Source organism: Acomys russatus, chromosome 10, assembly GCF_903995435.1.
Source record: "Acomys russatus chromosome 10, mAcoRus1.1, whole genome shotgun sequence".
Lineage (NCBI taxonomy): Eukaryota > Metazoa > Chordata > Mammalia > Rodentia > Muridae > Acomys > Acomys russatus.
Genome location: NC_067146.1, coordinates 34,248,863 through 34,274,124, shown reverse-complemented (window position 1 = coordinate 34,274,124; position 25,262 = coordinate 34,248,863). Strand labels below are relative to the sequence as shown.

The following is a 25,262-nucleotide window of genomic DNA, read 5'->3' as shown; positions in this document are numbered from 1 at the left end:
ACTATCTTAAAAAGAACATAATTACAGTTTTCAAAAGTAGGAAGCGCTGTTATGGACAGGGGTGTTGACCTTTTGCTTACCTTGAACAGTTGATCTAATACAGAGAAGTAAAAATGATCATTGTAGAGATCTGTTACGCCCACCCCCTCGCTGGACACTTTCAGTGGCATCTGATCTGTATGGAAGCTCTTGGGAGTTGTTGGAAGTCTCCTCCCCTGGTGGTACTTTCTGCATCTTCTGTTTCCATGCCCTGTTGTCTACTATCAAGAACTACTGTGTCTTAACCTTATCTCAACGCCATAACCCTCCAGAAGTCCACCCTGACCTATTTGATGGTGGCCATCTTCACACTATTTCTTTTTTTTTTTTTTTTTTTTTGCCTTGAGGTAACATTGTTCTAATTTTACCATGTCTTGACGCACACATGGGACTGGTAGCCTCCTTAACATCTCTCACACTATTGAGCCACAATCTGAATTTGTTGAAATCATGTAACCTACAGTCTCAATAAGTTGACTGAAAGAGAAAGTACATTTAGTAGTTGTTCTATATGAAATATTAATTAAAAACTAGACCTATATGTATAATAAATAGGATATACATATGTGTGTGTTTATAAACATATGTACAATATACTTAATATAGTTATACATTTCTTTTTAACTTTGTATTTGGTCTTATTTGGAACAAAATTCTCATTTGGTAGCCTTGGTTAGTTTAGAATTCTCTATCTAGGCCAAGCTAGTCTTCAACCTGGGACCATCCTTTTATTTCTGCCCCACAAGTCCTAGAGTTACAGGCATATGCCTAGCTAGTTTTGGAATTCTCAATACCTAGAGACATACATGTCACATTTAATTTTTATTAAAATGTGTTTTCAACTAGGGTTTTTGTCAGGAAAATCACTGTTCTGCTAAGCTTTCTATAACCACAAATCACAGATCCGGTAAGAATATATGGAATTCAAGGAATTAAATCTGACTTACTTAAATGTGAATGGTCATATCTGAATTTTTGAATTCATGGTATGGATGAAAGAACCATTAGTATACCATTCGTATGTTTTTGGTTTTTTTGTTGTTTTGTAGGTGAGTCTGTTCGCTTGTTGAGACAGAGTCTTTATATGTAAATATAGGTGTATGCATATATATATATTTAATATATTTCTGCATTTCTTTTCATCTTGTATTTGTTTTTTGTTTGGAAGAAAGTTCTCATTATGTATCCCTGGCTATCTTACATCAGATTATCCTAGAATTTACAGTTTACCATACGTAGACCTAGCACTCATCACAGTCCTACTACTGCCTCTTAATTGTGGGGTTTCAGAAATATTCTGCAACTAAAGATACTGACTGGCTGGCTGGGTTTTTGGTTGGACAGAGCACTGGGGCTTGAACCCGGGTCAAAAGCATAGCCTGGTTGACCTTGATCTGCAGTTGTCAGGAGCTAATTTTCAGCATTCCCACAGCCAGCAGTGGTTTCTAAGAGATCAGTCTGTGCATAGACCCATCTGCTAGCTCTGTCCCACAATTCAGAATGTGGTTTCTTCTCATCTGCAGAGAGATGTAAGTTAGACGTTGATCCACTTGCCTAAATTTGTGACCTTACTGGCCAGATAATGGCTAAACTCCATATCCAAGGTAAATGGAAGATAGTTTGTGTGACTTTGAATCAATCTGTCTGTGTATAGTGATTGCTGTTTATAGTGATTGTTGATACAGAGTCTTTATATGTAAATATAGGTGTATGCGGATATATATATATATACACTTAATATATTTCTGCATGAAGGAAGTGATTTCCTTCATTACACAGATGATTCTTATTGTTTTAGACTGCTCCCTAATATTTTCTGCTAATAGATTTATAATTCTTATTTAATGATTATTTTTTCTCTGAACTAAACATGGCCCATCAAATACAATTTGTCTTTTCAGAATCTCAAAATTTAAGAAATCTAATAAACATATTGCAAGTGACTCAATGTATAACAAGTTTACTGGGACTGACACCATGACTTTTTTACTTTGCACAAGTGAAATCTGATGAGAAGAGGCTCCTCACAATGTGGTAGCCCTGTTGCATGAGGAAGTGACTTCAGATGTCAGCCACCACTCAGACAATAGGGCCATAAGAAACTCTCCCATTTTCTCTTTAAGTTTGCTCGATCCAACACTGGAAATACACTGTAATAAAGACAGCAAATCATGTTCATCAAAAGAAGAGAGCAACAAGGGCATTCTGCCGTGTGCACTGTGAAGCATGGAATAACCGTGAGCCAGCCGGGACTGTCCAGGTGCTCAGCCACAGAGTGCCATGACACATCATGGTCCTGATCCTGGGGAAAGCTGTGAACTGTGTCAGCAGGGGACAGAGGATGGTTTACAAATGCTTGTCAATGTGTAGTTCCTGGGAATTATAGCCCATGAAAACTCTTTTATAACAATAATTGAGTTTATGAGTTGCCTGGAATTGGTGGACTGTTAGGTTAACCTTACATGTCAGTTTGACTGGGCTCAGCTAGCCCCACAAAGCTGATACAGCATTATCTACAAGAATTAGCAGATGGATGAGTGTCTACCGAAAGGTCACCCTTCCCAGTGTAGATAGGTGTCATCCAGTGCTAGAGACTCAAGTAGAGCTCCCAGGAGGATGAATGCAAACATTTTATTCTGTTCTTGAACACTGGTGTTGTGATTCTCTGGCCCCAGGACTCCCGCCAGGACTTACTCCAGTGGCTCCAGTGTGGCACTCAGTGTCCTGGTGGCCAGTTATATTTTACTAACATACATATGCCAATATAACTACTAACATAAATATATATTGTTCAAATTAGTCTGTAAAATAAATATATCCATGTCCCCATAAATCTCAGCAGATTATTTTTGGAAGTTACTGCTTTTTGAAGAAATGATCAAAGTTGGAGGGTGTTTACTGGCGGAAGGCTGGCTAGTCAAGGCCGTCTGGGTTGGGTACAACAATAGTGATGTAAATGGAAGGCGTTGGACGCAGTCGCAGTATAGACCCCCGCAAGGTTCATATGTTTTAAAAGAGTTACCAGAGTAGTTCAGGGCAAGAAATTATAATGTTCTTATATACACCCGTATATAAGAACAAGCATTGACCCCCTTCTTACAGCACGAATAAAAGCCTAAATGTATCTCCTAGAGCCAAAAGATGTTTTTTAACTGCGTGAATGTTTATGCTGTGGGCTTAACCATCTTAGAATTTAAGAAAAATTATAGAAGAGAATGATGATAAATTGTACTACAATTTAAAATGCTTCTTTTAAGGGTGGTCTTTAGTAAGTACAGTGTTACTTGGATGTATATTTTCAGCACTGACTGTTTGGCTCTGGGTAACCAACTCATGTTCTCTCCCTTGAGGTAGGACCACCCCTCCCACTCCCAGCATTCCCCAGATGCCTACAGTCCTCTGTGCAGGCTTGAGCCTTTGTGGATTTTCCCCCATTCAGTTTGACATAGTCATTGGTGTTCCTGTTCAATTCAAAGTTGAGCAGTCATATTATATGAACCAAACAGGTTATATCAGGAATAATATATGTGTTTACATCAATACATATATGCTTGCATGAACTTGAAGGAGAGTAGGGAGAGGTGTATGGGAGGGTTGGAGAGAAGGAAGAAAAGGGAGAAGTGTAAGGAAAATTCCATCTCAGGAATAACCCAAAAAAGAGGACGAAGAGTTGGGAAATCAATAAAATATGAATAACAATAAAGATGATTTTAACTAGATTTTTAAAAAAAAAAGAACGAATACTTATATAATGATTTCTGATAATTATACACAAGGTTTTAAGTACTTAAGATTTTCAGTATAATATGAATAGAGTAGCCATATAGAAAAAATTTTAATCCCACACTATTAAAAGATGCAAACGCTTGAAAGGACAGCTCACCCAAATTTATTTGGGAGCACGTGGAATGTCATGCAGGCTCACTAAGCACCCTAAACCTTGCAACACCGCAACGCTACTGCTACTCTATGCTGCTCGATGGTCGGAAACTTTAAGAACTTATAGTTGTATGTGTTGGCAAATACTACTGCTCTCCAGAGCATTCATTCATTGGTGGTGGGGATGTGATAGGCTCACACAGTTTGCAGGAGTTTGATGGTTTTCCCCCTCCTCCTTCTCCTCTGTATTCGTTTTTGCCTTTGAGACTGCTCTGTGGCTGAAGATGACTTTCTATTCCACCCTCCTGCTTTAGTTGGATACTTTTTTTTTTTTTTTGCAAATACACAGGTCCTCCCATAAATTCTGCTGGTTTATTTACTTATGAACCCTAAGACACATATCTATACAAGATGCGTACATGCAGGAACATTATTCAAAATAGCTGGAAGGGAGAAATAAGTGAAATGTTCTTTAACTGATCATTTGAAGAGTAAAATCTTCCATACCCCAGCCAGTGCACAATTTTCTGGCAGTACAAAGGATGAAATGACTGACACATCCATCGTCACGTGGGACCCTCACAGCCATTACACTTAGAAAAAGCCAAGCATGCTGGGAGAGTGGTAGTGCAGGCCTTTAACCCAAGCACTTGGGAGGCAGAGGCAGGTGGATCGCTACATCTCTGAGTTAAAGACTAACCTGGTCTACAGAGCAACTACCAGGACAGCTAGAGCTACACAGAGAAAGTCTGTCTTATAAAACCAGAACAAAAAAAGAAGATAAAGAAAATGCCAGACACAGAAGCCAGGTTCCAGCTTGATACTTACTGTACAGAACGCGTATCGACAATTACTCAGAATTATTTTGAATAATATTCCTGCATTCCCTCCAAAGAAGTCAGGAGTGATTTTGTGCAGATGAATGGCCTGGGGCTCTCATGTCTCCTTTTGGAAACTCTTGTTTTCACTTAAAATCATAAAAAGGCAATAAATATTGAGATAATTTCAATTGCCTTACTCATTTCTATGATGTGTCTTTGCGTTGTAGCATAAGAGACAGTTGATAGTTTTCTTTTTTATCAGTCTTTGGTTTTGTGATTGTATAAGACAGAATGTCACATATATGAAGAGTGGTGAAGGACCCTCTTACATTTATGAAAATCATTGGTCCTTCTAGACCATGCTCTCCTCTTGAGAGGAGAGCCCTCTATGGCTTTAGAAGGTGAGTGGAGGAAAATTTCGTTTTGCTTCAGTTGTTTCTTTTACTAATTTTTGAGGCAGGGTCTCACTATACAGTTCTGGTGGGTCTAGAACTTGCTATGGAGACAAGGCTGACCTTTAATTCGAAGCAGTCCTGCAGACCAGGGTCTGGAGTCACATGCCACCACCTCTAGCATGATGGAGGAGCTTGTTGATCTTAAGTATATGAGTAGTCAACAACTGCTGGCATTAGATTCAGAACCACAGAGATTTCAGGAGATGAGTTAAAGGGGACTTTGCTTGATGAAATAACTTACAGTATCCCTAAATACCAAGTAGCGTTCTGTAGGTTACTATTTTAATATTTATATGCATATATGTTTAAATCTCTGACATCAGAACTGCTAGAGAAATGTTATTTCTGGCTAAGAGGTAAATGTTCTGCAAAGTATCTTTTAGGGTTAGTTTCTGTATTAGGTAACTTTCTAAAAAATTTGATTTTATTTGTTTATCTTATTTATTTATGGTTTTTTAAGACAGAGCTTCTCTTTATAATCCTGGCTGACCTGGAATTCCTTCTAGATCGGGCTGGCCTCGAACTCACAGAGATCCACCTGTCTTTGCCTCCCCAGTGCTGGGATTAAAGATGTGCACCCCATGTCCGGCTGGATTTTATTTTTAACATTGAAATATAATATAGAAAAAATGTTATAATTAGTCCTGTGTTAGATTCAGGATTCACTTCCATGAAATAGCATTTGTAATTAAGTTTAAATACTCCAGATCTTGCTTTTAAAAGCAAACACATTCATATACCTGAGTTTTTTAAAGATAAACTTATATGAAGTTTTAGAGATATATTTATTCATAAATATATTTATTCATAAATATAGAGTTATAGTGACCTAGCCCCCAACATGGAAAAGAAGACTAGTATGGTAAATAAGAGACAGGCGGTGTGTTGTGTTGCTCACTCTTATTGTCTGGAGTCTTGCTGAAAGTGACTGGCAGCCACCAGCACTTGCTCAGTGGCTCTCAGTTAACAGCTCTTCACTTCCGAAAAGGCTTTACAAGATGCCAAATTCAGGGGTGCGGGGAGGTGAGATACAGTTTGCAAAATTCTTCAAAAGTACTTTTTTCAAATGCATATTGTTTAGGTTTTGATACAAAGTAAGTACTTGTTTAGAACATTTCAGTACAAGAATTGTTTACATAAGGAATAACGGCTGTAGACTGGCATAGCGTTCCCGTTTTCACATTTTAAGCTTAGTTGTATATTGAGATTTACAAATTTATTATTATTTATGTTTCATTTTTGACTAGAGATCATTTTAATTAGAACTTAAGTCTGAAAGCCAGGCATTTACGAACTATCACTTTCCACTTATCCTCTCATATCACTCACACAGAATGTCTAGGATATTTTCAATTTTAACCTAGCTAATTGTAAATGCAGTGTTAAGTTTTGTTGTTGTTGTTGTTGTTTGGGAGTTGGTTTGTTGTTTCTTTGTTAACAGTGCACCGGAAAATTAGATAACAGAAACAACGGAGTCCTGTGTAATGTAGACAGCAAAATGCCAAAGAGTAGAATGTGCACATTGCTTGGCTTCATAATAAATGAAAAGAAGAGAAAAAACTGATTTATTAGCCTCTGTTTATTATATTTTTGCCTGAAGCAATAATGAAGTAATCCACTTTGAAACATGATAGTCACCTTTATAACCCTAAAAGAGACCATGCTGAAGACTCTAGACCCTAACATATCATGGCTGTGAGAGTTTGAGTAAGAATAATCCCCACATACTCATGTATTTGAATGCTTGGTCATCAGGGAGTGGCACTACTTGACAGGGATTGGAGGTGTGGCCTTGTGGGAGGAAGTGTGTCACTGGAGGTGGGCTTTTGGGTGTTAAAAGCCCAGGCTAGTCCTGGTGTCTTCCTCTTCCTGTGGAAGATGACTGCAGATCTGGATGTAGACTGTCCATCTGCTTCTCCAGCACCCTGACAGCACCTGCCTGTGTGCGGCCTTGCTTCCTGCCGTGATGATGACGGATTAATGCTCTGAACTGTGAGCCAGCCCAATCAAGTGCATTTGTTTTGAAGAGTTACTATGGTCATGGTGTCTCCTCACAGCAATAGAATACTAAGACAATGGCCGTTGCTCAATAATGAAAATCCTCACTTTCTAATTTATTTTATTCGAATTTGAACCAGCTACTCTATTTTTTTACCATTAAAAAATTAATGCATCTTACTATTCCAGGGATTGGTGATCTAAAAATTAAAACAAAACAAAACAAAACAAAAATCCTGTTTTTATAATTGTGATTAAGTAGGGATGAATTGGGACAGTGGGCACAGTAAACATGTAAGTTCATTCAACCATAAAGTAATAGTCCATAATCTGTATTATAAGCAACAGTAAATAGTTATCAAATGTTCTCTGTGCACCAATTGCTGGAACTTTTATATGTGTTTATACTATTTATTGTACTTATTGTGATTGCTTTACAAATATAAAACTAAAGCTTAGAAATACTGACATATTCAAAGTCACAGAACCAATGTGACGTCTATACTTTAGTAGAATTATATTATCAGAGGCATTTTTTTCTAGATGCTTTTAACACTTAAAATGTGCTATTCAAAAAAATCCATATGCATAATCCATAACTAAAATAAGCATGCTAATAATTTGACATCTCATGTTGAGTTCTGCATTTGGTAGTATATTTTAAAAATAATCTAATCTTACATATTTATGAACTCAGTTTAACATAGGCCAAACATAGATACATAAAGAAAGTAATTTGAGTTATACGTATTTTTCAACAACTTGGTTTTCTCATGATTTTCAAGCAGCTTGGTCTTCTCCGGAGTGATCTATGTTTTATTCTTGATCACTCCTTTAGACATATGATATTAGGTACTAATTTTCACATGGGGAAGATGAGGCAGAGGGAGTAGGTTGTTTCCACATCTGTGTGTTTTTAATCTGGTTCCTGCTTAAAAAAAATGGTGTTCTGTTACAACAAATCTATACCATGCTTCATGGCACTACAGGCTTTAAAGTCACGAGTAACCACCATCCTCTATTGTGGCTCAGAAAAGCTGCCTAGATGAACAGCCATGTGTACTTTAAAGTATTTAAAAGTGAAACCCTTTGTGAGATCAATTATCTGTCTTATAGACAATTCTGAATCATTTCCGTTTCATTAAACTATAAGGTTATTCTTCATCTAAACTAACAATAGACAAATAATACATTAAAATAAATTATGTGAGTGAATTCAGAAAACTGTGATGGTAAACAGCAGCATCCTTATTATTTAAAATGCTAGCTTTTTATGAAGTATTGCGTGGTCTTTCTTTCCTGTGAAATTTTGATTGTGCATGACATTCATATCAGCTTTACCATAAATAATTTTGGCTTTAGAAGTAATGGTGAACAAATAATATGAAACATCTTGGTGTAACTCTAACTAAAAAAGTCAAAGACCTGTATGACAAGGAGTTCAAGTCTCTGAAGAAAGGAATTGAATAAGATACAAGACAGAAAGATGCCCCATGCTTGTGGATCAGTAGAATTAACATAGTAAAAATAACCACCTAACCAAAAGCAGTCTATGGATTCAGTGCAATCCCCATCAAAATACGAACAGTTATTTACAGACCTTTAAAGAACAATTCTAAACCTAAAATGGAAAAACAAAAAACCAGAATAGCTAAGATAATCCTATACAAGAAAGGAACTTCTGGATGTATCTCCATCCCTGACTTCAAGCTAACTACAGAGCAATAGTAATAAAAACTGCACGGTACTGGCATAGAAATAGACCAATTAATCAATGGAATTGAATCAAAAACCCAGAAATAAACCCACACACCTACCGACACTTAATCTTCGACAAAGGACCTAACACCATACAATGGGAAAAAGATAGCATCTTTAACAAATTGTACTGGTCTAACTGGATGCCTACATGTAGAAAAATGCATGTAGATCCATACTTTTCATCCTACACAAAACTCAAGTCCAAATGGATCAAAGGCCTCAATATAACACAAGATACACCAAATCTATTAGAAGAGAAACTGGGAAAGAACCTCAGAATCGCTGTCACAGGAGACAACATCCTGGACAAACACCAACACGCAGGCACTAAGATCAACAATTAACAAATGGGACCTCTTAAAACTGAAAAGCTCCTATAAGGCAAAGGACACTAAATAGAATGAAATGACAGTCAACAGATTGGGAAAAGATCTTTACCAGTCCTACATCTGACAAAGGGCTAATATCCAAAATATATAAAGAACTCCAGAAATTAAACAACAAACAGAATAACCAAATTAAAAATGTGGTCACAGAACTAAACAGAGAATTCTCAACAGACGAATCTTCAATGGCCAAGAAGCACTTAAATGCTCAAAGTCCCCAGTCTTTAGGGAAATGCAAATCAAAAGGACTTTGAGACTCTATCTTATACCTGTCACAATGGCTAAGATCAGAAATTCTAGAGACAGCACATTCTGGCGAGCATGTGGAAAAAGAAGACTCCTCCACTGCTGGTGGGAGTGTAAACTTGTACAAGCACTTTTGAAGTCAATCTGGCACTTTCTCTGAAAATTGGGAACAGCACAACCTCAAGACTCAACCATACCACTCCTGGGCATATACCCAAAAGATGCTTCACCAAAGATACTTGCTCAGCCATGTTCATGGCAGCTTTATTCATAATAGCCAGAATCTGGAAACAGCCTAGTTGTCTTGTCCCTCAACCAAAGAATGGATAAAAAAACAAAAAAATTGTGGTACATTTACACAATGGAATACTACTCGGCTATCAAAAACAAAGAATTCATGAAAATTGCAGGCAAATGGATGGAACTAGGTCACCCTAAGTGAGATAACCCAGACCCAGAAAGACACACATGGTATATACTCACTTATAAGTGGGCTTTAGCCATGTAGTTCAGGATAAACATAGTACAGTGCACAGATCCAAGGAAGATAAGTAACAAAGAGGACCCAAGGGGGGGGGAGGCTTAAATCTTAGCCAGAAGGGGAAATAGAATAGACAGTGGTAGTGGATGAAGAGAGGGAACAAGGTAGGAGAGGGAGTGGGACAGAGAAAAATAAGGGTAGAGATCAGACATGGAGAGAGCGGGGGCAGGGGGGGGGGTGAGAGAGTTGGGGGGTGGGGAGGAGGGAAGTGGGAGGAGGATAAGAAGGCCTGCAGAGAAAAGAGGAACTGTGGGCTGTAGCATCTCTGGGACAATCTGCACACCTAAGTCAGGGTAGGCTCCTAGGAGGACAGGAAGCTGACTTCAGCAGAGACTCCCAGTAGTAGGGGCCATAGAGACTGACGAGGACACCCTCTGACTAGACAAGTCTCCTGCAGAGGGAGGGGAACACCAACCCACCCACAAAAGCTTCAACCCAAATCTCATCTCTAGAATTAGCAGCAACAGATTCAAATGTTTGACCAGAAGACAAGGCCCAAATCTCATTTTCTCTGTAAAGTGCATTGAGCAAGTGTCCTGGGAAAACATTTCTTCAGTTTCAGTAAACACTCTTACTTCTCAAGGTCTGACCATGTGGCTTTCAAGTGCAGGTAAAGGAATCTTGGCTTAAATGATCAACACAAATGAAAATCTCACAAGGCCCCACCCCTAAGTAAGGGACTAAGGCAGCCAATAGTTGCTGAGGAAGGGAGAGTCAGTTTTCTTTAGGGATATGTCCCTAATGATTTTTTCCAAGCTTAGATGACCAACAGTAATTGGACTCACTTGGTATAAGTGTCCTCTCTCCGTCTCCCCCCCCCCCCCGGCTCTCTCTTACTCTCTCCTATATATTAAAAAGTAATTACAGAAAAAGAGGTCATTAATTCAAGAGGAGTATGGGCAGCGTGGGAAGAGTTAGAAGAGAGAGAGAGGGGGAAATGATACAAATACAGTATATATATATATATATATATCAAGTTCTTTAAAAATAGCATTAAAATGAGTGAGCTAAATGAATCTGAATTCTGTTTTTTACTTTGCATAATATTCACTGTGTATTTTTTTATTATTCTGTGATCTAACAGTAGGTAAATGATAGTCTCTTTACCCTAACTATGTGGTGCCTTTGAAAATACATTTTTTAAAAAATCTGTGCATGATGGCACACACACTTCCTATCTCTGCACTTAGGAAGTAGAGGCAGGATGATCTCTGAGTCTGAGGCCAGCCTAGTCTATATAATGAGTTCCAAGCCAGTCAGAGCTGGACAATAAGACCCTGTATCAAAAAAAAAAAAAATCGCTGCCACCACCACCACCACCACACAAAAAGGGCTGGAGAGTTGGCTAAGTAGCTAAGCAGCAGTAAATGCTCCTTAAAAGGATTACAGTTTAGTTCCCAGCCTCACATGGTGACTTACACCGATACCTCCAGTTCTGTGGGATCTGGCCAACAAGAACATACATGGTGTGCGTGGACTCTCTCTCTCTCTCTCTCTCTCTCTCTCTCTCTCTCTCTCTCTTATATATATATATATATATATATATATATATATATATATATATATATATATATATATATATATATATATATATATAACATTCAGCCACATAAAATAAAATTTTTAAATCTTTTAAATTTTTTTATTCATTCATTTTACATCTCAATAGTTATCCTATCCCTTGTATCCTCCCATTCCTCCCTCCCTCCCGCTTTCCCCTTACTCCCCTCCCCTATGACTGTGACTGAGGGGGACCTCCTCCCCCTGTATATGCTCATAGGGTATCAAGTCTCTTCTTGGTAGCCTACTAGCGTTCCTCTGAGTGCCACCAGGCCTCCCCATCCAGGGGATGTGGTCAAATATGGGGCACGAGGGTTTGTGTGAAAGTCAGTCCCCACTCTCCACTCAACTGTGGAGTATGTTCTGACCATTGGCTAGATCTGGGTCGGGCTTTGATGTTTACTGTACGTATATTCCTTGGCTGGTGTCATAGTTTGAGCAGGACCCCTGGGCCCAGATTCTCCCGTCATAATGTTCTTCTTGTAGGTTTCTAGGACCCTCTGGATCCTTCTGTTTCCCCATTCTCCCATACTTCTCTTGCCTAAAGTCCCAACAGGATGTCCTCCCCTCTGTCCCACTTTCCTGATAAGTGAAGACTTTCATGGGACACGGTCCTTGGGCTAGTGTCCAGATATAAGTGAGTATATACCATTTGACTCTTTCTGCTTCTGGGTTAACTCACTCATTATGATCATTTCTGGTTCAACCCATTTGTCCACAAATTTCGGAAATTCCTTGTTTTTAATAGCTGAGTAGTATTCCATAGTGTAAATGTACCACAGTTTCTTTATCCATTCTTCTACTGAGGGACACTTAGGCTGTTTCCATGTTCTGGCTATTATGAATAAGGCCGCTATGAACATGGTTGAGCATATGTCCCTGTTGTGTGTAAAAATCTTTTTTAAAACACACATAAAAGGTCAGTTTAGGCTTGTCTAAAGCACATTTCTCTATATGTATAATATGAGACACAATTTCTGATAAACATATTTACCAAAACATAATGAATTCATATATAAATATGAATTAAAACACTAAGGACTTTAAGTATGGTGTCATAATCCTATAATATCTCTTAAATCACCTGTGTATCTCTTGGCAATCCAGGGCTCTCCTTATAGAATAGAAGGGGGATAAAAGCAAAAATGCTGTCAAACCTTGTTAACACGTGTAAACAAACACAAAAAAGGGAGAGAAGTCAAAATGTGTTGGTTCACGGTGGCTACAGTCTTAGAAAAATCCTAAAGTGTCTATAGAAAACTTGTAGAAATAGGGATTGGGTCTAGCTACTTTGCAGAAGACAAGGCCAGTGTCTATGGTTCAGTTCTATTTCAGCATTCTAATTTTTTTTTTTTTTAAATCACATTTACTTCAGAAAACACAAATTACTAGAGGATAAAACAAAGCTCACTTAAAGCCTGAGGTCTGAGCAAGCAACTAGTAAATAAAGAGAGACATATCCTGTGTTCGTGGATCAGATGAGCTCATATTGTTAAGATGCCTTTTCAAAGCCAGAACAAACCCCAGTGGGCTTAGGCTTTCCTGGAAAAGCTGGCAGAGTGATTATAAAGTTTATATGAAAATACAGAGGAAAGACATGCAGAGGCCACGACCTCATCACTCAGTTCCAGGATTTACTATGTAACATTCATGGAGGTGGTGGGTTGACCAAATTGCAAACACATCAGGGAACAGACGGCAAAGTCCAGAAATCACCCCACAAATGTAGAATCAACAGTGTAATCAAGTGATTCAGTGTTTGCAAAGAACAGTCTTTCGAACAAATGGTGTTGAAATCACTTGCTACTTAGAAGAACCCAAACCACCCTTATGACACATTGTGCCTGAAAAATAAAATTGAGCTTTAAGAAGAAAGTTAAAAATTTAAGAAAAGATAGGAAAACAATTCAATTATAAGGTGGAAAAAATATCTTAGGAATTAGAACTCGTTGAAAAACAAAATTTACTTTTTGTGTGATTCAAGAGTTTATTCAATAAAATCTCAGTATGCCATCCGCAGTTCTGTGTTTACTATTGTGTTGACAAATAGAGGCTGGGACAATTTGACAACCTCATCGCATAGTAAAAGTCAGAATTCATTTCCTCAACACTATACTGTAGGTGGTCATCTGTTGACACAGACATGGATGATTGCTTTAAAAACATCATCGTCAGAATTAGAAAAGCTAAGATGGTAAAGCATAAGCTGGGAGAGAATAGTAGATTAAATATATAAATATATACACACACATACATATATATATAAATAGTAGATTAAATATATAAATATATACACACATACATATATATAAATAGTAGATTAAATATATAAATATATACACACACATACATATATATATATATATGTACACTTTATGTGTACACACATCTGTAGGATATAGAGACAAGAGTATGTACCAAAACATTGAGTCATCTCACCTCAATCACAAAAATAAACAACTTGCTTTTTAAAATGGACAAAAATTTTGAAGCAATATTTCATGAAAGCAGAGATATGAATGGTGAAGTGTGAGGAGACTATGAGATGGCACCCACTTCAGAAGACAACTTGGAAACTTTTTTGAAAAGTTACACATCCGTTTACCGTATGACCCAACTCCACTGTTAGTTATTTGTTAAAGAATGAAAACATGTCTATAAAGGCTCACATACAAATATTTATAGTAACTTGATGCATATGGTCCAAAGACCATCTGTATTTTAGAATTATTAATAGAAGGATACATCTGCCAAGTGTATATCCTGTACAGTAAAACATTCATATACACTGTAGTTCCATTTAATTGAAACACCAGAATATTAATGTGGAAACAGTGAAGATGTTTTGTGGAAAGCAGTATGAGGGAATGCTTTGGGTTGGTCTAAGTTCCCTGCATTTTTGTTGCTATAGTGACCACAGGCCTATGTGCTTGTCCTTTTTATTGAACCAAACATTTTCAGTAGATGTAGCTCACTCTGTATGGATTACATTTTACAAAGACAGTCCATAGGATGCTACTTACACTTGACTCCCAACAGTAAATGAGGCAATGAACATGTGAGCTTAATTCTAAGCTAAGTTTTTATGTGAAGCTATGTGAAGTTCTTTGGGAAAAGCAATTAACCAAGGACAAACATTTTGATCTTCAGTGTTCTTATGCAGAAAATGGTCATCTATGTGATTTAAGATTGACTAAAAAAAATCTAATCAAGGGATGTTTATCAGTCAAGCTTAGAAAAGACTAAGTCTGACATTTAAAATAAAGATGCTAAGTGATATTTATAAGCCATATACTATAGACATATTAGCTGTATTTTAGCATAATGGGATTGTATATTAATATGAAAGAAGTGTTGAATAAACCAAATTAAACTGACAAGGGCTGGTTGTAAATGACGTGGCTTTATAGAAAGCTAATGTTTCTCCAGTTTCCTTCTTTTAACTTAGTGCCTCATAAGAATTAATGTCAACAGATGTTTTCTTACTGTTTTTTGAGCCAAACTCTTCCTAATGCTCACGCATGCATGCACACTTTAGTAACTTAGCAAAAGTCAGTGTCCCTCCATTAGTCACCCAATGTAGGATCTACTGCAAAATGTTTTCAATCAGTGTTTGAAACATTATAAGACATTCTATGATGTTTTATGTCGTTGGGTACAGGAACCAATGTTCTGGCTTCCATTTCCTAAGTCATCAAAATGTGTAAATCACTGCAGGACAGATTACATCTGCTCTGACTTTCCTGAGCATGTTAATTCTTCATGGATGGACCTTTATCCTTTGGTTAGCTGTATGTGTAAAGTCACTTCTCTGGCAGACCAAACCTATCTTCTCTTAGCTATTCCAAGTACATGAATCAAAGTTGGGGTTTTGTTTGTTTGTTTTTTGTTGTTGTTTTTGTTTTTTGTTTTTTGTTTTTTTTTTTGGTCTAAATAGATTCTGCTGTAAGCGTCTATGTGGCTTCCTTAGCTGTGGAATTGTGTAATATGGTGTATTAGCCGCTGTTAACCTTTCCACAGGTTCGTTATTGGGCGAGAAAAGCCAGGACAAGTGAGCGAGGTTGCCCAGTTGATAAGCCAGACGTTGGAACAAGAAAGGCGCCAGAGGGAGCTGCTGGAGCGCCACTACGCCCAGTATGATGCTGATGATGATGAGGTAGGGACCACAACTGTCCTATTCAGTCTCTTCTCACTTGTTGCTACTGGATCATAGGCTCTGTGCAGTTTCGTAAGGAAGGTGTCGTATACACTGAGCTAAACTTCAACATCTTGGAAAAGAGCTGCCACCTGTACCTGTTATGTTCTTCGTGAATGCATTTGATTCTATGAATTGTGGAAGCAAATTAGTTTTAACTTTTAACACACGATTGAAGAGAATTTCAGAGAAACAAGCATTCAAAGAACCCATATAAATAATGGCTGTATTGTTGGAATTAGATGATTTTTCTTTCTGCTTTATATTTTTTAATCATTTCCAAATGTTCTAAAATACTATGTAATACTTTTTCCTTTGGAAAAATTGGTAAGACATTTAAACAAAAACATTCACACATACACAAACATGGACAGAAAAGCGCTGAAGATGGCTGAGGTTTTCCAGAGGTTCCCCCTTACCCCAGGAAGAGAAAGGTTTTTGGATGTGTTCACAGGGATCTGTGCTAACATAATGCAGAGCGAAGCGTTTCCACCAGTACATGTCCCATGGCACAGGTACAGATTGGAATGATCTTACATTCTGAGCTCTGTAGAAGATCAAGTCAATGAGTCGACACTAACCCCCAAGTGAACGCAGCTCTCCGGAACCCTTGTGTGCTGTAATGAGACACAGATGCCGGGCTATTTCTAATGTCAGTGCCAAGTACACACTGACATGCTGGGAGAACACAGCTTTATTGCAAATACATTCAAGACATGCATACGTTTCATATTGGCATGTCAAAAGATTCATCAACAATTTAGTTATAGTATTTCATACTTTAAAAAATGTGTAAATGCTCAGATAAAATAAATATTCTTTATGTCAGCTGATATAAACACAGTGAGATTTCATACCTTCGACTTCTGCTCATCTGAAGTATTATTTATCCAGGCTCTTGTTTTTGCTTTCATCTAGGACACAGAATGAGTGGACATTCAGGTCTTTTCCATGTGTATTTAATTTAGCATGTTTTAACTCAGATATTTATTCAGTTTTTATGTGTTTGTGGTATGATGAGGACTCATTCTCCATTTGTTGTAGTACAAAATTCCAGGTGGCATATCAATTAACATTTTGTTTTCTTCTGTTTTTGTTTGTTTCTTGAGACAGGTTCTCGTTCTGTGCAAGCTGGCCCAGGTTGTCTTTGAACTCATAGCAACTCCTTTCTCTCAGCCTCTCAGCTTCTGGGATTCCAAGTGTGAGCCACCATACTTGGCACCAATTAACTTTTGATCAAAGAATAATATATTAGAAAGATTGTCCATGAATGAAATAGTCTCTTAGAATTGTTTCCTCCATTTCCTTTTGCACTTGTGGAGTTCACTTGGCAAGACCTTTCTTATTGTACTAGGATACTAAGTATAAAAATAGATTATCTAAACACATGGTCTCCTCAAATATTTGGCCTAGTTTTCAATTCCCTACTGTAGTGTCTTATGTTTTATTAGAGGGTTCTAGGCTGTAAACCTTCTCTTTAGGATTATAGAATCATTTTCTAAGGTTTACATTTTTACCTTTACTCTGATAGAAAGGTTTTGTTTCTGAAGGTCTAGGGACTATGGAGACATCAAGTAATGAGAAAATAAGAGGCTCACCTAAGGCTGTTTTCCACTCTATCCTTGGTTGTAAAGTACACAGCTTAGGCTACATCTCAGAACTACTTCTAGTGGCTTATGTTTCACACTTAGAAAATAAGGCGTCCAGTCCAGAGCTGGTTGTGGGAGTAGAGAGATAACACCAGCCCTGAGGAAACACAGCTAGGAGGCCTGGGAATCTTGAGTTCAAGGTCAGCCTGATATGACATTGGTTTGGTTTTGTTTCCCTGACTTTAATTAAAGAGAACAAGTTTACAAGTAAGGGAGGTGGCACCAAGATAATCCAGTCATTTTTAAACCTCCTCAAGTAAAGGCTTTATAGCTCACAGACACGTTTCTTCCAGTTACTTTTGAGGAGTTTGTTGATCACAGTCAGCCCCCAAAAGTTTCAACTTAAACCTCTAAAGTCTCTCTCTCTCTCTCTCTCTCTCTCTCTCTCTCTCTCTCTCTCTCTCTCTCTCTCTCTCTCTCTCTCTCTCTCTCTCTCGTGTGTGTGTGTGTGTGTGTGTGTGTGTGTGTAACAGGCAGAGATAGGGAAGGAGGGAGGAGAAGAGGAAGGAAGGAAAAGAGGAAGAGGGAAGTTAATTTTCCTCTAATTTTATAATTTGAGTAAGTGAAAGAATCTCATGAACATTTAGACCTAGGAACATATTATCAATCATACCAAGTTTCTATGTGGTGGGCGTGTTTTATTTAGTTGATAGGGATAAAGCAAACAGTGCATTGCCACTTGAGCCGATATCTTTAAGGGAGAGGCATGAGTGAAAACTGGATCATGCACTTTCGTAGGAGTCAGCCTCACGGGACCTTTACAGCACTGGAGAGACATTTCCTCCACAAGTCTAGTAGGTGTCTTCCCTAGCTGTTGAGCTAGTGGTTAGCAGAGTTCAGCTCGGTGCTCTTGCGGGCCCCAAAGCCTGAGAGCCACAATGCGCCGTGCTGATTCTGAATGGAGCTCACAGGACACCCCCTCATGGCTCTGTCCCTATTCAGATACAGAGTAACTGGGCAACAAAAGATGTTCAGAGGATTCTTGTTTTGAGTGATGGCATTCCTTGTAGTTCTTCAGTTCCGAGAGCCTTTGTTTTGTGTTTCTAATAATAGGGACATTGAATGGTTGGAAACTTGCTTTACTGTAGGCAGCAAAGCGTAAGTATCATCTACACAGAGTCTAAAGAGAAGATGAATTGATACAGAAATGTTTTACAAAAAGGATTGAGTTGAATGTTCTCTTCCTTTTATGAGTCGTGACAGTGGAAACCAGAAGCTTGCTACTGTGTGTGTGCAAGTAGCGTTGACTCGCTTGAAGTCAGACTCTTCCTTTGTTTTTTTCTCCCAAGGTTCTCCTTTCTTAGGTGTTCCACATTGCCTTCCCACAGCAGGCACAGGCAAAAGCAGCCATTAATGTTCTGTTCACAGGAGAGATGAAAGCTGTACAAACAATGAGAATCCACTCCACTGTTAGAACTTCCAGTGTTGTCACTTGATTCAAGTTTTTAATTAAGGCCACCAGATATGAAGCTAGAGAATTGGAGTGCTATCTCTGTTTTCTGTTTACTCTCTTTCTCTGTTAATGGAAAGTAAAATGACCAAAATGAGAAGGAACATTATTGGATATCCAATAGATAGAAGGGGCCTTGAATAATTGATTTAATTTCACATATAATTGAGCATTTTATTGATTTGCGTATCTTTGTTAGGACAGGCCCTGAACATGGGCATTCGCTCGCTTGGGTTTTCACATCTTGTAACTCACAGAATAATCTTCGGAGTTCAAATTTAGAATAATTTTATTTGCTTCTATCTCCTATGACCTTGCCTCGACACAGCCAGGAAACCCTCTGATTACATACAGAACAACCAAGTTCAAGTAGCTTCTTCCTAAGCGAGCACTGAGATGAGCGCTGCCCACAGGAGGGTGCAGAGCTTCTGTTTTTGATCAAATTATCCAGGGTTCATTTTAACTTGGAACACATCACTATGACAGGTTGCTTGAATTGGTTGTACAGGAAACATCTGGATGTGAGAAATATTTCCTGCAGTTGTTAAAGGACACTGGTCCTTTGTGAAGGGAGAGATTGTCATGAATTACTTATGCCTCTGTCCATCTGCTGTAATGCTTTAGGAAATTATAAGTCATGCTCTAATAGAATGTGAAATGTATAGATACTCCTCAAACTATTTAAATTTCTGCTGCTTCTGCTTTTCTTCAAATATTTAAACTAGAAGAGTTTCCAATAATCAAACAGCCAATTCTGTTTGAATTTGTGTTCCTGTTTCTGTGCATTCTCTGTTGACAATTCTAATTTGGAAAAGCATAAGTAAAGTGGCCCATCCTGGAGGCCGAAGGAATTCCCCAAAGAGCAGGAGATGGAAACCTGACCGCTGAAAGGTTCACATACATGTGTGCACATCTGCAATGGGTGATCGCATTTCTGCGCTCAAGAGCATTACTATGCTCATTTGGTCAGCCTTTCCTTTCCTTTCCTTCCTTTCCTTTCCTTTCCTTTCCTTTCCTTTCTTTTCCCTTTCTTCAACAATTTGAAAGGTAGCCATGGTGGTGTCAGTAAACCCCTCAAACAACACCATACCATGGAACTCTGGGTGTGTGGTAAAATGTTCAAGTAGAATTATAGCAACAGTTACTCTCCAGTTATAACCTGTAGCTGTCAGTGTTCAGCCGGTAGTGGCTCAGTGACACTGTTTTGTTATTTATTTTCTGCAGTGTGTTTGTATTTTTCACTATCTTTCCACATAAGAACATCACACAGATTGAAGGGCTGTGTGCTCAGGCTGGAAACTACTGTGTCAACTGCAGCTGCTTCTCTTTGGCCAGAAAATAGATATGGTCATACTGAAGTTAAAAGGAGTCAATTTGTACGTCTTTTAACATTCTATCATTATTTCCCTTCCTTAAAGATCCTTTGATAATGGAGCATTTATTACCTTGCAAAGCCTTTCTTTCACCGCAAGTGACATTTCAACCTCTCTTTAAGCGAACGATTATAGCATGATTAATCATTACTTCAGAAATCTCTCTTAAGATACAACTTAATTATTTTCATCATTTGTTTTTGTTACTAGAAATTCATATCATTATAAGACTATGGCAATACTTTGTCTCATAGAATCCTTTAATATGTTATATGCAATTTAAAGCAGCTACCCCAAGGGATTTTTTTTTTAACTTCTGTTAACATGAAACAATTGGATGCAAAGGTGGGTGTAATGAAAACTGTGGTTACATAAGTATTAAAAAGGATTTACAAAAGTAATTTTTTGTGTGGACCACATAGGGCTCACACTGAGTTTGACTTGGACTGTTTGCTGTTCCTGGTTGGAAACAGCTTGTCTTGTGTGAACAAGAGCTAGCAATATTTGCGGCTAGCCCTTTAATACTATGGCCACAACAGTACAAAGAGACATAATCCTGTGTCTACGGCCTGGGGAACTTAGTATGGACAGTGTGTGGTCCAGGCAGCACTCAACCCTCTGTTTTTCTGCCCTGCTGTCTTGGGCTTGGGAGGAAGCCTTCTGTAATTGTTTCTGTCAACATTTTAGAACACTGTGGCTGAATTGGAAGGACCGTCTGGCAACTGCAATAATAATAACAACCGTTTCCTTAAGGTTTGTTTTTTGGCAGAAAATTCTGCTTATCTGTGCCCTCTTGCTTGGTGTGTGAAATTAAATACTCTACATGTCCTATTAACTTCCTATTCCCTGAAAAGCATTTCTAGAACTGCGTGTTTCATGTATTAATTAATAATCTGAAAATAACAGTTTGAAAAGTGTGACAGGTCTGTAAGGTGGTCTCAGTTCCTAGTATTTAACCAGGGTTTGTATTTAACCTCTAACCCTTTAAATGTTTTGTGATTCAAATTAAAGGGGAAACCGTCACAGAGAAACTCAGGATTAGGCCTGTGCAATACTTACATAATACAATGTACATAGCTATTTATTTCTGCTTAAATCTGATTGCTTCTTATGAACAGAATCTTCTGATGCTAAGTTCTTAATTTTTCATTCTGTGTCTGGGTGAACATACAGGTTAGGAAGGCCAAAATAGACATTGAACTTTAAGTAGCTATAACAGCAGTGGAGCTTACAGGAGAATGCACGTGTGGCTCGGAGGCCGGTGACTTGATGATATGAGAGGACCCTGACATAGAGCACAGCTGAGTCTTAATAGTGCTCCAGAGGCTGCAATTGTGTCGACTCTTTTAAGATTCTTAAACTTCATTGTTTTGTTTATAAACCTCACATTTTTACTAATCTCCATTCTTGAAATACAGAATCATGATATTCTTTAAAATGTGCTTTTGAAGACTGTCTCCATTCCTGAACTCCATCCTGTGCTCATTATGAATTTCAAGAATATTCTGTTTGTGTACACCACCACCGATCACAGGCAGCAAAAAGTCAGTGCCACGGTAGAGTATGGACAGGCACCTTTGCATGGTCATCTGTTTGTACCTCATTTTCTTTCTGTGCTTTGTAAAAATTACGATGGAAATGTTTTAATTACAATTTGCCTATACCTTTCTTTCTAGATGCCACAGTATAATATTAGTCATTTTTGCATACAAAAACAACACAAAGTCCTACTATGTGAAATTCTTCTAGGCCGCAAAGTTTTTCTGAAAGGGTACACTTTGTCTGCAGAGCAACCTGTTGAGTGATTTTGTATCACATTGAAAGCCACAGAGCTTCAAGTTCCAAACAGGTGACATGAGGACAAGTATAGATGACATTTTTCAACTTTAAAACATTTTATTTTATAAATTGAATATAGATTTTACCAAAAGATTTCTAAAGCTCAGAATCACAGAAGGAAAGTGGCCTTTCTAGCTGGGAAGCCATCTTGCCTTCTAATGGGTATTTTGAGTGCTGTGGACAGCTTGTCCTCACTTGGCCACCTGGACTGATGTTCACGGTGCAGCCGCTTTGCTGCCCTTGCACGCCGGCTTCATCTTGTTGGCCTTTCAGGCCTCTCTTTAGGCATCACCTGCTCACCAAGTCCTCTGGGCGCGTGCAGAAGCTGAGCTCTGAGTCCTGTGTTTTTTAATGAGCCGATAGAAACATGGGCATCACTACATTTTTAGTCCATAAACGTCTTCCATTAGCCTTTTCTTTCTTCAGGAGCAGGTGTCAATGGCGAGTTGGTTTCTGCTCTCGCAGGAATGACAACAGCCTCAGGAAGATTAGGCAAAAGCAAGCAATTGAACTGAATTGAATCATAATAAGAAAGTAAAGATAAAAAAATAGAGAATAGTTTTAATTTGCATTACCCGCATGGCTTAGAAAATTGTGCATTTGTAAAAATGTTTCTAAACAGTTGGGCATAGCCTGGTCAACACAGTGCTTTCCAGGACAGCCAGGGCTACACAGAGAAACCCTGATTTAAAAAAAAAAACAAAACAAAACCGCTCTTACCTGTTGCAATTTCTTCTTTTGAACACTCTCTGTTCAGTTCCATGGCCCATTTTTTAAAATTGGATTTATTATATTTTGGTGTTTAGGTTTCTGAGTTCTTTGTATAATCTAGACATTAATCCTCTGTCAGATATATCGCAAACAATTTTTTTTGTCTCATTTTGTAAGTGCTTCTACAGTCAGTTAATATTTGTTTTGTCTTATTTTTTGTGATACTGAGGATTATTAATTTCATGAAGTCCAACTTGTTGGTGGTTGATCCCATTTCATACTTACTCAGGAAGTCTTTATCTGGCCCATACCCTGATATGTGCATTTTTCTCCTTCTAGGAGTCTCACATGGAATGTTGAGATCTTTGATCGCTTTGGCATTAATTTTCTTCCACAGGGTGAGAGAAAAGGATTCAGTTTCCCTCTTCTGCATGTCGATAGCCAGTCCTCAGTCCTCCAGCACCATTTGTTGAAGATTCGCTTCAGCATGTAGTTTTATCATCTTTGTCAAAAGTCAGGTAACTGTAGGTCCACAGACATGTATCTAGGTCCTCTATTCTAATCCATTGATCAATATGGTTTTTTGTTTTTTGTTTTTTTTTTTTTTTTGGGTGTGCTCATATCATGCTGGTTTTTTTTTTTAATTCCTATCATTTATACTATATCTTAAAATCAGGAATAGTGATGACTCTGGCAGTTTTTTATTGTTCATAATTGTTTTGGCTATCTAGGGTTCTTGTGCTTCCATATGATTTTTTTTTTTCAATTTTTGTGAATATTTGCATTGGAATTTTGGTGGGAATGGTATTGGATCCATACATTTCTTTTGTTTGGGTGGCCATTTTTTACAACAGTAATCCTACCAACCCATGAACATGGCAGTTCTTAATGTCTTCTATAGTACCTTCTTCAATTTCTTCAATATTTTAAAGTTTTCATTATTATAGGTATTTCATGTTTTTAGTTAGGTTTATCCAAGGTATTTTTTTTTTCTTTTTGAGGTTATTGTAAATGGGATTATTTTCTTGATTCCTATCCCAGTGTGTCTGGTTTTGTGTATAGGGAGGTAAAACTGACTTAGGTATGTTAACGTCATAACCTGCTGCTTTGTGAAACTGCAGGTATCTCTAGGGAGTTCTAGGAGGCACTGTTAGAGTCTCTTATGTGTAGATTTACGTTGTCGGCAACTGGGGATACTTTGACTTGTTCTTTTCCCCCTTTGCATCCCCTTTGGTTCCTTCTCTTGTCTGATGTCTATCCAGACAGTCTTAAGTGAGAGTGATGAAGTGAATGAATGCCCTTGACCTCTTCATGACCTTAGTGAGAATCTTTCCAATGTTTATCCAGTTGACATGATGGTGGCCCTGGTTAGTCACAGGCAGCCTTTATTATGGTTAGTTGTCCTCCCTGCACCTCTAGCCTCTCCAGGGTTTTGATCATGGAAGGATGTTAGTTAACTAAGGAGCTGTTGGCAGTTGAGGGCTTCTGGGGAAGGAAGGGTCCTTTTTTCTTTCTTTCTTTCTTTCTTTCTTTTCTTTTATTTATTTATTTGCAGATGTGTGTTCTCTGGTAGGTTGCCCAGTTTCCTGGTGGCAGCAGTAATTGGACTCAGTGAGTTATTTTTTAAAAAGAGAAGACGTGACGTTTGGAATGGACATGTGTGCACTGGCTCTGGGAGAAGTTGGAGAGAGATTATAGGGGTACATATGATTTTACATTATAGGCATGTATGAGCTTCTCAAAGAATACATTTAATATAGAAATTATTGTTGTTGTTTTTCAAGACAGAGTTTTCTCTGTGTAGCCCTAGCTGTCCTGAAACTTGTTCCATAGACCTAGCTGGCCTTGAATTCAGAGATCCACCTGCTTCTACTTCCCAAGTGCTGGGATTAAAGATGTGTACCACCCCCACCTGGCCATATAACTTCTTTTAATGAAAAAAAAAAATGGAGAATAGAATTACTTATAGTTAAAAATATGATGAAGAATGCCTGGAATGCAGGGAAAGAGTCAGTGTGATACACAGCAAGACTGGGGAGTGCCTATGAGAGACTGGAGGCACAGTATCCGCCCCCATGGTGCTCTGGACTTAGCACTTCGGGAAGCTTTTGCCCTCGACTATAGGCTAGCATGACTTCTTACTTTAAATACGTCGCAGTGGAAGCACAATAGTCAAAATAACCTAAATAATGTCAAGATCTGTTTTGCTTTCTTCTTCTTCTTCTTCTTCTTTGAAATGTGTTAATGTAGAAATAGCCTTCAGTTATAGAAATGACTTTTCATGAGCAATACAGAACGAATGGTCACCAGAGCAAGGACTCGTGTGCAGGCTTCCACGTGGCAGCTGTGTGCCTGGCTA

The 25,262-nt window shown here is 38.2% G+C and overlaps 1 protein-coding gene across 1 annotated transcript in view; it reads left to right on the top strand.

Annotated features, from left to right (window-relative positions):
* Ppp1r9a (protein phosphatase 1 regulatory subunit 9A) overlaps positions 1–25,262 on the top strand; it is a 125,457-nt gene that overhangs the window by 22,746 nt on the left and 77,449 nt on the right. The window contains exon 5 of the mRNA XM_051151481.1: positions 15,707–15,842. Within this exon, the coding sequence (XP_051007438.1) occupies positions 15,707–15,842 (136 nt within the window). The remainder of the gene's footprint in view (positions 1–15,706; positions 15,843–25,262) is intronic.